At 38.9% G+C, this 13,307-nt stretch overlaps 2 protein-coding genes across 2 annotated transcripts in view; both read right to left on the bottom strand.

The window, feature by feature from the left end:
- Positions 1-364: 364 nt before the first annotated feature.
- Positions 365-4,058, bottom strand: LOC127656820 (uncharacterized). The gene is made up of 4 exons (XM_052145299.1): positions 3,798-4,058; positions 2,773-2,938; positions 2,564-2,679; positions 365-2,454 (listed from the first exon to the last, which is right to left on the bottom strand). Exons 1-4 carry the CDS (start codon positions 3,963-3,965, stop codon positions 1,642-1,644), a joined length of 1,263 nt encoding a protein of 420 aa, XP_052001259.1. The 5' UTR covers positions 3,966-4,058; the 3' UTR covers positions 365-1,641.
- Positions 4,059-5,425: 1,367 nt separating this feature from the next.
- The window catches only part of eprs1 (glutamyl-prolyl-tRNA synthetase 1), a 30,948-nt gene continuing 23,066 nt past the window's right edge, over positions 5,426-13,307 (bottom strand). Inside the window, 13 exon segments of the mRNA XM_052145287.1 lie at positions 5,426-6,041; positions 7,636-7,700; positions 7,809-7,887; positions 8,067-8,227; positions 8,318-8,491; positions 8,671-8,868; positions 9,435-9,590; positions 9,709-9,810; positions 9,910-9,989; positions 10,089-10,161; positions 11,484-11,693; positions 11,826-11,877; positions 12,163-12,434. Of these exon segments, the coding sequence (XP_052001247.1) occupies positions 5,891-6,041; positions 7,636-7,700; positions 7,809-7,887; positions 8,067-8,227; positions 8,318-8,491; positions 8,671-8,868; positions 9,435-9,590; positions 9,709-9,810; positions 9,910-9,989; positions 10,089-10,161; positions 11,484-11,693; positions 11,826-11,877; positions 12,163-12,434 (1,773 nt within the window). The 3' untranslated portion in view covers positions 5,426-5,890.

The raw sequence follows: 13,307 nt of genomic DNA on the forward strand, positions 1-13,307 counted from the left end.
AGCATATATGAATATTCATGAGTTTCCGGTTTCTTCTTAAAGCGACACTTATTCCTGCTGGCTTGGATTACAATTCTTCGAAAATATGTTTTAGGAAAAGTTTCAGCATCAAACAAACTTAAGCTTAACTGTTCAACTTTACACAACAATTTATTAGAATTTGCAGGCACTAATATTTTCAGTGTCGCTTTAACACGAAACTTGTGAATATTCATGAATGCGCCGCCCAGTGCAACCAAAAATCTCAGAAACCGAATATTTCAGAACACCGGTAGTGCTCTCTCACATCTTGATTTACAAGTGAGTCTTGCTACAGGTGTTTTTCAAAACTAAAGTAGGGAAGATTTAAAGGTGCAGTGACAGATTTAGAGGTTGCATTTGTCCATTTGTGGTTGTACTGCAAAAGTGAATTAAAGTACAAAAGTAAATATGTAATACATGTTTGTGTTTGTCAGTGTATTTATATGTTACAACGAAGGAGGTCACAGGATCTAACTGCACGGGTGGAGAACGGGTCAAAACACCTAACTGACAAAGACCAAGCAAGCTAACAACAGAGCATTATATACACAATGACAAATGAGTTAATGAAACACAGGTGAGGACAATCACGGACAGCTGGCAGTGAATCATGGGAAGTGTAGTCCATGGGAAACAGATGATGGGGAAAAACACAAGGCAAACAACAGAATCATAACATAGCAACCACATGAGTCTTATGGATTACTTTTATGCTGCCTTTAACTTAATTTGTGCTCAGCAGGAGAAAGAAAGTCATACACATGATGGCATGAGGGAATAAATGATGAGAACATTTTTGGGTGAACTTTCCATGTGTTTTTATACTACTTCAACTGTAAATGGAACAGTAAACACCTCATATGAACACTACCACTAATATGATTAACTAATGAAATAAGTGATGTTTATTCAAAGATCTTTTTTAATGTCTTGCATGGTTACTGCCTGATAACAGCATTACGTAGCATTATGTTTACCTTGATGTTTAGTTGGTAAAATATAGGTGTCTGTAAAGCTTTATTTGGTGTTAATGCACTGCAGACTATAATATAAAAGGATCAAAGAGCATACTTTGTGTGCAAATAAGGTGCCAATGTATTAATAGCTACTGTGAAATCACTGAACTGGTTACATCTGCATCCAGTCTAAATGTTGTGTATATTTATACAGCACACTGCAAGCAAGAATGTTTACAGTACTTTAAAAGTTTATTAAAGAAAAAACTACCATAAGGACATCAATAATGTCACTGTTTGTCAGAACATATGACAAAGCCTATGTGGCGAGCCAGGCATGGCCGAGTTATAAGGCTGGACACCTTGAGATAAAGATAGAGATAAAGAGGAGCCGGAGTACCATTTTGAGAGAGAGAGAGACACACACCAGAGCTGTGTGTCAGTGTGAATTGGCTGCTGAAAAGCAGTGTATTATGTGTGACAGTGAATAGTTTAACAACCAATGTCTTATTGTGTGTCACTGAAAAGTGCAGCAATAAATGTCTACATGGATTGTTCACCCGGTCCCCGCTGCCTCCTTTCCACATTAAGAACTAGATTGGCCATGGTTTATAAAAGAGGTCAACTTTATTAGCAAAGTCATTGACCTTGAACTTGTGGCTGGTTAAATATGGTTCTCCTGCCAAGGCATCTGGCCCACAGGTGAGACAAAGTACTGTTTAAGTTTGTCACGCTGGTCCTTGGCATGCTGGGAGGGATTGCGTGCTGATCCTAAAGGAACATCCTGAAGTGTCCCAGGTCCATCTGATCTCCATCTCCCAGAGATTACTTCATGCGCAGCATTTTCCCAGTCTGCGAGCATAGGTGGCATGTATGCATCAGATTGGCAGCGTATAAGATAGTTGTGGATACACAATGATGCCAAGGTTACTTTCACTACCTTTTCTGGCTTCAAGCAGATGGTAGTTCTGAACACACGAAGGCGGTTTGCCATAATCCCAAAAGCATTTTCGACCACACTGCGAGCTCTCGACAGCCGGTAATTGAAAACTCTTTCATCATGGTCCAACTGTCTGCTAGAGTAAGGCTTCATTAGGTCTGCTCGCAGTGGGAATGCATCATCACCCACAAACATGTATGGAAATACATCCCCCATATTTGGTAGAGGCTCTGCTTGTGGCACATTCAGGTGTCCTTCATCCATGGCTCTGCGCAGGTCAGAATGGGCAAAGATGCCAGTTTCAGCAAGTCTACTCTGGCAGCCCACATAGACATAGGTGAAGTAGTATCTTGCGTCTGCTACAGCTGTGAGCACAACAGAGAAGTGGCCTTGGTTATTGTAGTATGTGCTGCCCGAGTTGTATGGTGGCTGTATGTTAATTTGCTTGCCATCCAAAGCACCCAGGCAATTCGGAAACTGCCATCTCTCAAAGAAGTGCTTGGCTATAGTTCGCCACTCGTCCTCAGATGTAGGTGTCTAAATGAAGGATATGAATGACATTAGACTTGGTTGCCTTTCATGGTAAATCATTAGCATGAAGTAGATATGTAATGCTGCATTTGCTTTTTGCAATGATTTTAATCACCTTCAAATATTCATCCTTTAGGACTAGATGGAGGGCTTCACATGTCGTTGTGACAATACAGGACACAGTGGATCTGCCAATGCAGTATTGAAACGCCAGTGATGTAAAGGTCTCACCTAAAAAACAAAAAATACATAAGCCAAAATGTTTATCAATTTAAATTTATTTATTTTTTAAATCCCTTTGTTGCTCATCAGACAATAACTCACCTGTAGCCAAATATCTCAAGGTTATGGAGAGCCGATCTCTAGCTGTGATGGCCTTCCGCAGTTTGGTATTCTGTTTGGATATAAGAGGTGACACTCTCTCCAGCAGAAACTCAAACTCATCTGCAGTCATCCGGAGTAGTTCTCGGAATCCTGATTTGTCATTAAGCTGATAAAATAAAAGGAAAAAATACATGCATACTTACATTATATTGTTAGAGTATTGCCTACTTTACATTATACACTCACTGAGCATTTTATTAGGAACAGTATGGTCCTAATAAAGGGCCTGACGTGGTCTTCTGCTGTTGTTGCCCATCGGCCTCAAGGTTCATTGTACATTCTGAGATGTTATTCTGCTCACTACAATTATACAGAGTGGTTATCCGAGTTACAATAGCCTTTCAGTCAGCTCCAACCGTCTGGTCATTCTCTGTTGACCTCTCTTCAACAAGGCGTTTCTCTCTGCGGAACTGCCGCTCACTGGATATTTTTTGTTTTTGGCACCATTATGAGTAAATTCTAGAGACTGGTGTGGGTGAAAATCCCAGGAGATCAGCAGTTACATAAATACACCAATCATGCCACGGTCCAACTCACTGAGATCAAAATGTTCCCCATTCTGATGGTTGAACATTACCTCAAGCTCCTGACCCGCATCTGCATGGTTTTATGCATTACACTGCTGCCACACGATTGGCTGATTGAATAAATGGCACGAATAAATAGGTGTACCTAATAAAGTGCTCACTGAGTGTAGATATAGCATTTATGAGTATGTAATTAATAAAATAGTATTTAAAAATAAAACATTTATTGTGATTTGTCAGTCGCCACATTCTACGTTTATCTGTCATACACTTTAACAAAAACATTTAATATAATATTCATATGTAGCTGTGTAATAAGGCTAGTTAGCCGGTCGCTATCGCAAAATAAATACATTCTGCCTTACTCGACCGTCTATTCATATCGCTTTATAAACTTTCACACGTGTAAATAAGCAACGGCCATGAGCGCGTTCTTACCTCCAACTGTCGCTGTAGAATTTCCAATCCATATTGTCCGCGACCCCGCAAATGTGGTTTGGTCCAAACCCTTCGGCGTTTCTTTTTCTTCTTCTTCTTTGCGTGTATAACCGCAAACGATAAGGCACAAATGGCAACCGCTGCCGCCAAACACTGATTGTTGATCATTGTTTGTTATCTTGATGCTCTTACTCTTATTTCACTAGGAATGAAGCCAGTTTAGCAGAAATGTTCGGTTCATTTTTAGAAACACAGACGCTTGAAAGCTCCTCCCGCACATTGTCATCTGCTGCATTTTTAAAGGCACCGCTGCACGGAAAATAGGACGCCGATAGTTTAACTATTGATGTCATTAAAGTTTTCTGATCCGATTGCCATTGTTTAAAAAATTCTCTCATCATTTACTCACCCTCATGCCATCCCATGTATATGGCTTTCTTTCTTCTAAAGAAAACAAAGCACAAGAATATTTCAGCTCTGTAGGTCTATACAATGCAAGTAAATGGTGGCCAGAAGGTCCAAAAAGCACATAAATGTAATCCATACGACCCCAGTGGTTAAATCCATGTCTTCAGAAGCGATATGATAAGTGTGGGTAAAAAAAACAGCTCAATATTTAAGTCATTTTTTACTATAAATCTCCACTTTCAAATGTGAAATTGAAAGTGGAGATTTAAAGTAAAAAAGGACTTAAACATTGAGCTGTTTTTTACCCACACTTATCATATCGCTTCTGAAGACATGGATTTAACCACTGGAGTCGTATGGATTACATTTATCCCAATACGTAGAGGGATAAACACATAGACTAACAAAAAATATAATTTCATCATGTTATACTGTTTCCTGATGGAAATAATGAGCTTTTAACTTTATAATATTTTTTATACTTACATATCTAGATCACTGCGAGAATTTCAGTGGCAAACATCTATTGTCATGGCATCATATGTTTTTTCCTAACTGATATATGAGCCTATAACTGTATTATTTAAATGACCATTTATACAAATTATTATAGCGCATTAATGCTAATACAACTTTTGATTTAAAAAATATATTAGTACATGTTTTAATTTACATTAACTAAGATTAATAAATGCTTAATACAGATTGTTCATTATCTCATCATGTTAACTAATGTTAACAAATGGAACCTCATTATAAAGAGTTACCAATAGTATATAATGTTGCAAGGGCACCAAAAGTGCTTCAATAACACTGAATTTGACAGAAATAAACATGCTAATTTGGTAAGACGGGTTTTCAGATATATTGTTGCACAATGGCATAGACATTAATGAACGCAACCAAAGAAAATTCATGCAATTTGACTGCACACATTGTGAATCATTATAAGGGGCTCTCACTTAGGCCTAGATTTGTTCCTTTGGATGAAAATTTTACAGATGAATTGAACTACTCCTGGGCTTAATTTCCGATAACAATGTTTAAAGACATTGATAGAGTATGTCAAATTTAATGAATTAAAATAATTATTGCATTAAATAATCTTTGTCATAAAATAATGTCTTTTTTCCATCTTATACCAACCATTTTGTCATGTCCCTGAGGTACTTCACTGAATTTGTACCTAGAAAAAAAGTGCACACACTATCATTTTTGTCATTAATGTTAACATTTATTTGGGTTCCTGTGCTGAGAAAGATATTTTACCAAAACAAACGCAACCAATGTGAGCTTCCAAATGGGTCTTGTCACACCAAGGCCAGATCAATTGTCATTTAAGACAACAATGGTCAACTGATTCCCCAGATACAAGTCACCATGGGCATAGTAAAAAGATAGAAATTAAGAATCCCTTTATTACAGACAACGTTTAGTTTATTACAATTGCCAGGCATTTATTTAGGATAAAGATGTGCAAAGGTCTACTACAGCCATTAAGGATATCTAAATCTTAGCCCAGAACTGTCTGTCTGTTCAGCTAATAAAATATGACCAGAAAGACATGGGGATTGCAGTTTGATCAGTGGTGAAAGAAGATTACAGATGTTATTAGTTACAACAAATCTTGCAAGTGCATTTGTTAAAAAGGGGAAGCTATTAGTTGGTAGATAGGGATGACAGACTCAGTAACTGCGTCCAAATAGCGTGTAGTACTGGGCAGGTTCTTTGCAGCTGATGCACATCTGACCATGCTGGAGGGTCTTCAAGGGCTTGAAGGGGATACACAGACTCTTGGCACCCATTGAAGGTGCACCAGGCTCCAGATCTTGATCCCTTAGGACAGAAGAAGTGTTAATGTTAATAAAAGTTTTTTTTATCATTAATAAACTGCAATATTTACCAGCATATATTTTTAAGTACGTAAAATACCATTCTAGGCCTTCCATGAAAATTTTTGCTTGATAATACAAATAAATCTTTGAATCGGTGAGTGCGTTTAAATGCATAATCTTACACTAATTATACTTAATAACCAGAGTACCAGACAACATGCAAGCCTATGTTAACACATTCAAGCATGTTCTTCTATTGGAGAAAGAACAAAAAATGTTTAAGCAAAAAAGCCTGTTTACATTTTGACGTCAAAACCAAAGAAAAACCTGAAGATTTCAAATATATTGTAAATCATTTTGTGTGATTTGTTTTAATAAGCTTCTTATTGATAGTTATCAGTGCACTGTTGTGCATGTAAACGCACTCACGGTTTCACCCAATAAATTGAAACAGACAGTTCAAAAGAAGTGATTCACGGAATCAAACTTCAGCAGTCTACTGTCATGTTTGCAACTGAGGTTTAAATCAGAGCGGTCTTTAAAACATTTGAATAATAATAATAATAATAATATTGTTTCAAAATAAACACCATCAAAATATTGAAAATACCGTAAAAACACACCCAGTCCTAAATGTTATCCATATCTGAAATTAACTTTCCTTTTAACTGCTGTAAATGTATTGTAGTGTGCCAAGTAGTGTTGTCACGATACTAGAATTTCTAACTTCGATACGATACCTTGAAAAATATCGATATTCGATACCATTTTCGATACCACAGAGAAAAAAACTGCCACAATATTAAGAGGGTAGAACTGTCTAGAACATGACAATGAGGTATATTTTACATGAACAAAATGTCCTGAGGTATTGCACTTGTTCAAAAGCCTCTCAGATTGCCATACATTCAAAAACCAATAAAGTGCAAGTAAATAAAAAGTGCAATCTTTTGTATTTCCAAGTCAAATCAAATCCAATCTCAATGTCAACAAAAGATACTTAAGCGTCAAGGGGGGTTGGGGTTGACTAGCTTTCATAAGGTCTCTCGCTCTCTCCCTCTCTGCCGTGCACGCTATGTATGTTGTGTCGTGCGCTATCTATGTTATGCGTGCAGTATGTTCTGTCTCGCATGTGCGCTATAGATTCGGGAGATTTGAACTAAATTGCGGGCATCAGGGAGAAGCTATCAATATGCGGGAGACTCCCGGAACTTCCGGGAGACTTGGGATGTCTGGCTTCATATCAAAAATATTTCCAGATAGCACTCCTGCTGTGTTCTTTATCAAACAAAACTGGTCGCTGGGCGCCGCATGCACTCGCCATCTTTACATTCACTTCACTTTTGCTATTTAACCAGAGCGAATGAGAGGAGTCGCGAGTGTGTGTGGTGTTTGTCAAGCGCCTTTGGAGAGAAGTGAAAGTGACAGCTCGGCTAGTATCGATACTTAGGGAAATTAGTATTGGTACCGTTCAGATATTTCAGTATCGATATTTATCGAAATATCGATATTTTTGACAACACTAGTGCCAAGTAACTAGTTATCACATAAACGACAACCTGAAAGCATGGGGAAAAAAAAGACTAATTTCTTACTTGGCTGTTGTCTTCTTTATCAAGTCCTCACATTCAATGCCTCCACAGAAGGGAATCTGTACAATCTGTGAGAAATGATAGAATTTAGTCAATCAGAATAGCACATTTCTGGCCTTGTTTCCCATTTGCCATTGAATTAACAGAGTTTCTAGCTCAGTGATGTGTTTACTTACCCTTCCCTGGTCCAGATCTTTCTGGAATTGTTCCATAGTATCTGCTACAACCATGTGTTTGTTCAAATCATCAGAAGCCCTGAAACAAGTGGGAAAATAAAAATAAATATTCTTCAAATATAGTAACACCAGGTGAGGAGCAAGAACATTTCTTATGTGACTACGATTCTGTGGATGATTTTTGGACACTAATATCTAATGAAAAATATCAATTTGAACCAATAATGTCATCCTCTAGCAGCAGGTGCATGTTCATACCGCTTGAAGAGGTTGCTCTGGATCTCTTCTAGAAGGTTTTTGATTTTCTTCTCTGTTTCATCCTCTGGCATAAAGACCTTCTCTCCTGTGTCTCTCCTTATTGCCACACACTGGCCCTGCTTTAAGTCCTTTGGCCCAACCTCCAATCTTATGGGCACACCCTACATTTATAAAACAGGAAGGATACAAAATCATACTTGAAATTCAGGATTATAATGTATAGGTTGCACTTACATAGAGAACATTCATACCTTCAGCTCCCAATGGTTGAACTTCCAGCCGGGTGAGTAGTTATCACGCAGGTCAGCCTTCACTCTGATGTCCGCCTTCTGCAGTCTGGAAAGATATTTGGAGCACTGGGCCAATAGAAGGTCTTTCTCTGCTTCAGGCAAAGTAGCTGTGATGCCACAAGGAATGATGATCACCTGTAAAACAGAGTGTGTAAATATACTTATATATTTTTAAGGTGTACATTTGAACAGTATGTGCATTTCCTGGGAATTGAACCCATGACCTTGGTGTTGTTAAAGCCAAGCTCTACCAGATGTGCTACAGGAGAAATATGCCTTTATAAATGAGAATGAAGAATAGACTTCCAGCCTACCTGTAGACATGCTACTCTGGGTGGCAGCACCAGACCCATGTTGTCTCCATGAACCATTGTCAGGACTCCAATGGTTCGGGTAGTTATGCCCCAAGAATTCTGGTAGGCAAGCTGCTTCTCACCTGGCTTCTTAGGGTCTTCAAAGACAATCTCAAACATCCTGGAGAAGTTCTGGCCCAGGTGATGAGATGTGGCACCCTGAGGGAGTAACAAGGAAGTTCCAGTTTTACAGTCTCTCTGCAACAACGCTTCAAGAGCTGCGTTTCCACTATGGCGCCAAATGTGGGCGTGCTAGTGCCAGGGCCAGTTGCTTTCCCACGGTCACTTCTGGGGCATCATTGTGCCTCCTCGTGGCAATGGCCAAGCGCCTTTGGCCCGCAGATTACCCTTGGGCCAAAGAAGGCCAAATGGAGATTGAGACAGAGTAAATGTCAAAGGGGGAGTTTCAGGTCTCGCTTTTCACAAGCAAGTGATACCAAGATAAGCAAACAATCGGAAGCTTCAAAGCCCCATTATACTTCCAGAGAAGTTCTTCTTTTGTTCTGTGGTAAAAAAGAAGTTTGAAACAGCCGAGCAATGGTATACTGTTTGTGAACACCCAGACACTTGCCAAACCGTTTGCCCAAGCGAAAAAAAAAAAAAAAAGATTTTGGTTTCATGGCTCAAGTTGACAGCTCTGGCACGCACTGGCACGCACTGGCACATACTGGCCCGACAGTGGAAACGTGGCTAATGATACATGCTGCTTTTAACCAAAGGCTTACCTGAATAGCTCGGCCACTGGCTGAGATGAAAGCTTCCACGGTGGTGGTGTAGTCTCCTCCTGCAAACTTTTCCTTCTCAGTTTTCTTGCCCTTGACAACAGGGATGGCCATCAGCTCCTCGTACACCCGAGCATACAGGTCCAGAATCTGCAGCACCTGCACAAAAAAATATATAGTTAATAAAGTGTGGGAGGGTCAAATACATGGTATAATTATTTCTGGATAAGTATGTAAATTAAAAGTTGTGGAGGTGGTGTGATAAACCACATCTAACCTCCTCTGTGGCTTCCTCCTTGGTAGCAAAAGCTGTGTGTCCCTCTTGCCATAGAAACTCTCTGGTCCTCAAGAAGGGCTGGGGATGTTTGAACTCCCAACGCTGAAAAAGAAAGTGAGGGGCGGGAATGAACACTACTGATGTTTATTTCAAATATGTCGTAAAAGGGATATAAAGTGTATGACAAAGTCTGAAACTCACCACAACGTTGCACCACTGGTTGAGTTTGATTGGCAGGTCTCTGTGTGACTGGACCCACTTGGCATAGGCCGGGTACATGACTGCATCAACACAAGAGAAAAGTAAATACAATATAATAATGCTGATAATCTGATCTAATTATTTCATGTGCTTTCCATGTGATTGCTACAGGGACTCACCTGTCTCACTAGTGGGACGCACAGCGATGGGCTCAGCCAGCTCGGTCTTTCCTGATCTTGTCACCCAAGCGACCTTGATGGAATTTGCAGATAAACAGTTCAGTTCTTTGAGTTGCACTTAACACGGTCCATAATTATCCATTTGGCTTTCCACAGCCAATCAGTCCTAAATAACACCTTTCCACCCTAATATGACCCTGTTCTAGTCATCCAGTATTATAAAACTGATATTTTTAGCTCTAATATCTGATTGCATGAACCACATTCAAAGACCTTGCACTGATATACGCACAGCACATCATTAGAATCTTATAGTAATGCACCAAATTATTATATTGTTTGGCAACTGTAAACAGCCTGCATTAGGGCTTATTAACTGTACTAATAAGAATACTTTATTGTGATTATTCATAATGCATGTATTAACTGATCATTATGTCATTTATCATATTGCTGTTGTCGCCTTAACCTGTTGATACGCACCCTCTTTTTGAGCACAAACCATGAAAATGACATACCTGAACTTAAATGGTTGTATTTACTGGCCTTTTGGAGTATGGACACAGTTGTAAGATCTTTTGAAAGCTTTTTGGACTTTATTTCCCAAGTTTTAGAATTAAAATATGTTGCTAAGTTATAGAAGCTGAAGTTTATATTAATGGAAATATTTTGTGCTGAACATGTTTTTATAATCTAAAAAACAATAATAAAAGTACCAGAAGTTATGTTTCAAATTTAAAGATGATCTAACAAAAAATTAAAATTCTCTGTAAAATCGCTGGAAGCATACAGAGTAAAATTAAGGCTCCGCCTTTCAAGACGGCACAAAATCTGCCCGCACTGCCTGGCTATTATGAATAAAACTGTGCTCCATTTTTTAAAATAGAATTTGGAGACAAGCTAATTTTGTTTACAGGACTCTAATATATAAGTTCATATACAGTTTTACAACATAAATGCTGCTAAGATTGCATAGTTTGTTGAAGAACGGTGACGAAGGTTAATTCTTTCAGGTAAACAATGGAGAAAATATCAATATTTCTCAGATTGATTCAGAACTGGATTCATCTGGCTATCGCATTTTCATAAAGGTATGAAGTCCTATTTTGATATTGCATGTTTTCATGTGTACTCCTGGCACAAATATCTAAATTGCTGTTTCTGGAGCATTGCTATTGGTGAAACAGAGATCGGATATCAATGTTGAACCCGTAGATCTTTGAAAAGATGTATAATTTATTAACATTAATTACATTTATAGACGGTAAATGATATATTAAATGTAAGCTGAGTGACATCATTACCACGTGCGGGGGATTGCGTATTAACAGGTTAACCACATTGCTATGCCATCCAAGAATCTTTCACCCTCCCTCATTTCCTTTAACTCCTAACCTCTGGTGCAAAGTCTGCAATGTGGGTTTTCTCCTTCTCCAGGGCAGCCTGAGAAACAAACATGGGGAAGTAGCAATTCTCCACGCCAAGCTTCTTGATCTCCCGGTCAAAGAATTCTTTGATGGCTTCCCAGATGGCAAAAGACCAGGGCCTCAACACGTAACAGCCACTAACATCATAGTACTCTATCATCTCTGCTTTGGTGATCACCTGAAAAACAGAGTTAAGCAAAAGCCTAAAATCAGACATCAGTATTTTGGAAACAGGTAAGCAAATTTATAGTAAAGAAGTGTGGAAAAAATAAACATGCAAAAGTTGCATAATCATTTTATCAAAGCCTACCTGCGAATACCATTCAGCCAGGTTTTCCTCTTTCTTTGTCTCAAGGCCCAATCTACATTTAAGAAAAAATAAAAGACAGTGAATTAATTAAATGATTCCAGGTTTAATTGAGTTTTTCCTCAATATATAACTCATTATCTTTTAGCGACATCAGTGAAGTGCACACAAACACAGCTAACAGACAGAACTGCAGTGTTTGACATTTAGTCTTGGAGGATAGAACCAGTTGTGGCAGTACAAAAACAACTTCAAAACTTTCTCAAGCCTCCAAATCCAAGAGATTTGTACACTTTTAAAATAATATTTTTGTGTCTTAAAATATCCTCAAGTCTCTAACCTTGTTTGTTTCTTTGGCCCCTGGCTATCTCCTGCTCCACCTGCTCCAGATTCTTGACCTTGTTGAGGTTTCTCTCCTCCCTTCTGCTGCTTGCGTCCTCCTCCACCTCCTCCCTGCTTCTCAGACTTATTCTCCCTCTCCTTGCGGCTCTTGTCTTCTCCTGTGTTTCCTGAGACTCCTGGGGTAGTCACAGGTTTGTACTCCTCTCCAGTGAGGGCTTTATATTGACCCTTCAGCTCCAACAGAGTCTTCACTGCTTTATCTACTTGCTCCTAAAATTAATAACAAAAATAAATAAAGCTGCTAGCAGAATTACAGGGCCAAGCACCAAAACACCAAGAATTCCAACTTTAGTAAACACAACATGCATGTATTTGCCACAAAAATTAACCCCATGCTATTTCACATCTCACCCCATGATGGGATAGAACTGATGCCTTTCTGTTCAATTGTTCAGCACACAATCCACTGTACCATACTGCCACAAGGTAAACAGTCACTAAAGGGACGTACCAAGCTGTGTATCAGCACATACAAGCACAGTGGTCACCACACTCAGCTTTGTATTGCCATCAAACATTAAGAGTACAAAACTATTTCTGACAATATTTTGTTATAGCCAAGTGGATTTGAACTCAAGCAGGAATTATGCAATGTAGTCCAGTCTACATAGTTGTAAACACAAGAGGAAGACTCTGAGGTCAACAGAAGAACAATTCTTAAAAACGTTCTTTGCTAGACTCAAACTCACACCCTTTTTAGCAGTAGTCTGACGCTTTAACAGTTGTGCTACTCAGTTGACACATCTTAACCAAGCCAAAGAGACATCCTGAGGTTAGAGTTAGCACACAAGTACAGGTTATCCTTTGAACTATAGGTGGACATGATGTCTATAAAGCATAAAATTATAATTTTTTTAAATCCGACAATGCAATCAAAAGATATATACCTTTTTAATAGAATTCAGAATGGCGTCGAGACAGTATGGCTGATATGGGAAAAATGTATATTGTTGCAATCCTCATGGCCCAAGCTCAGGCATCAGTAGCCATTTTAAACATTTCTTGACCCAGAGGTGGTGCTCTCTCCAAACTTTGCATGAACCCTCACGCCCAACTCGTTAAAGTCACAATGGGGTAACTTTT

The sequence above is a fragment of the Xyrauchen texanus genome, chromosome 16, assembly GCF_025860055.1.
Source record: "Xyrauchen texanus isolate HMW12.3.18 chromosome 16, RBS_HiC_50CHRs, whole genome shotgun sequence".
Taxonomy (NCBI): domain Eukaryota; kingdom Metazoa; phylum Chordata; class Actinopteri; order Cypriniformes; family Catostomidae; genus Xyrauchen; species Xyrauchen texanus.

Excerpts from the sequence above, each read along its gene's own strand:
- LOC127656820 (XM_052145299.1), bottom strand. The coding sequence starts at position 3,965 with ATGATCAACAATCAGTGTTTGGCGGCAGCGGTTGCCATTTGTGCCTTA. Across the intron at positions 2,939-3,797 it reads TTCTACAGCGACAGTTGGAG|CTTAATGACAAATCAGGATT; the intron begins GTAAGAACGCGC and ends TTATTTTATCAG. Across the intron at positions 2,680-2,772 it reads CTTGAGATATTTGGCTACAG|GTGAGACCTTTACATCACTG; the intron begins GTGAGTTATTGT and ends TTTGTTTTTTAG.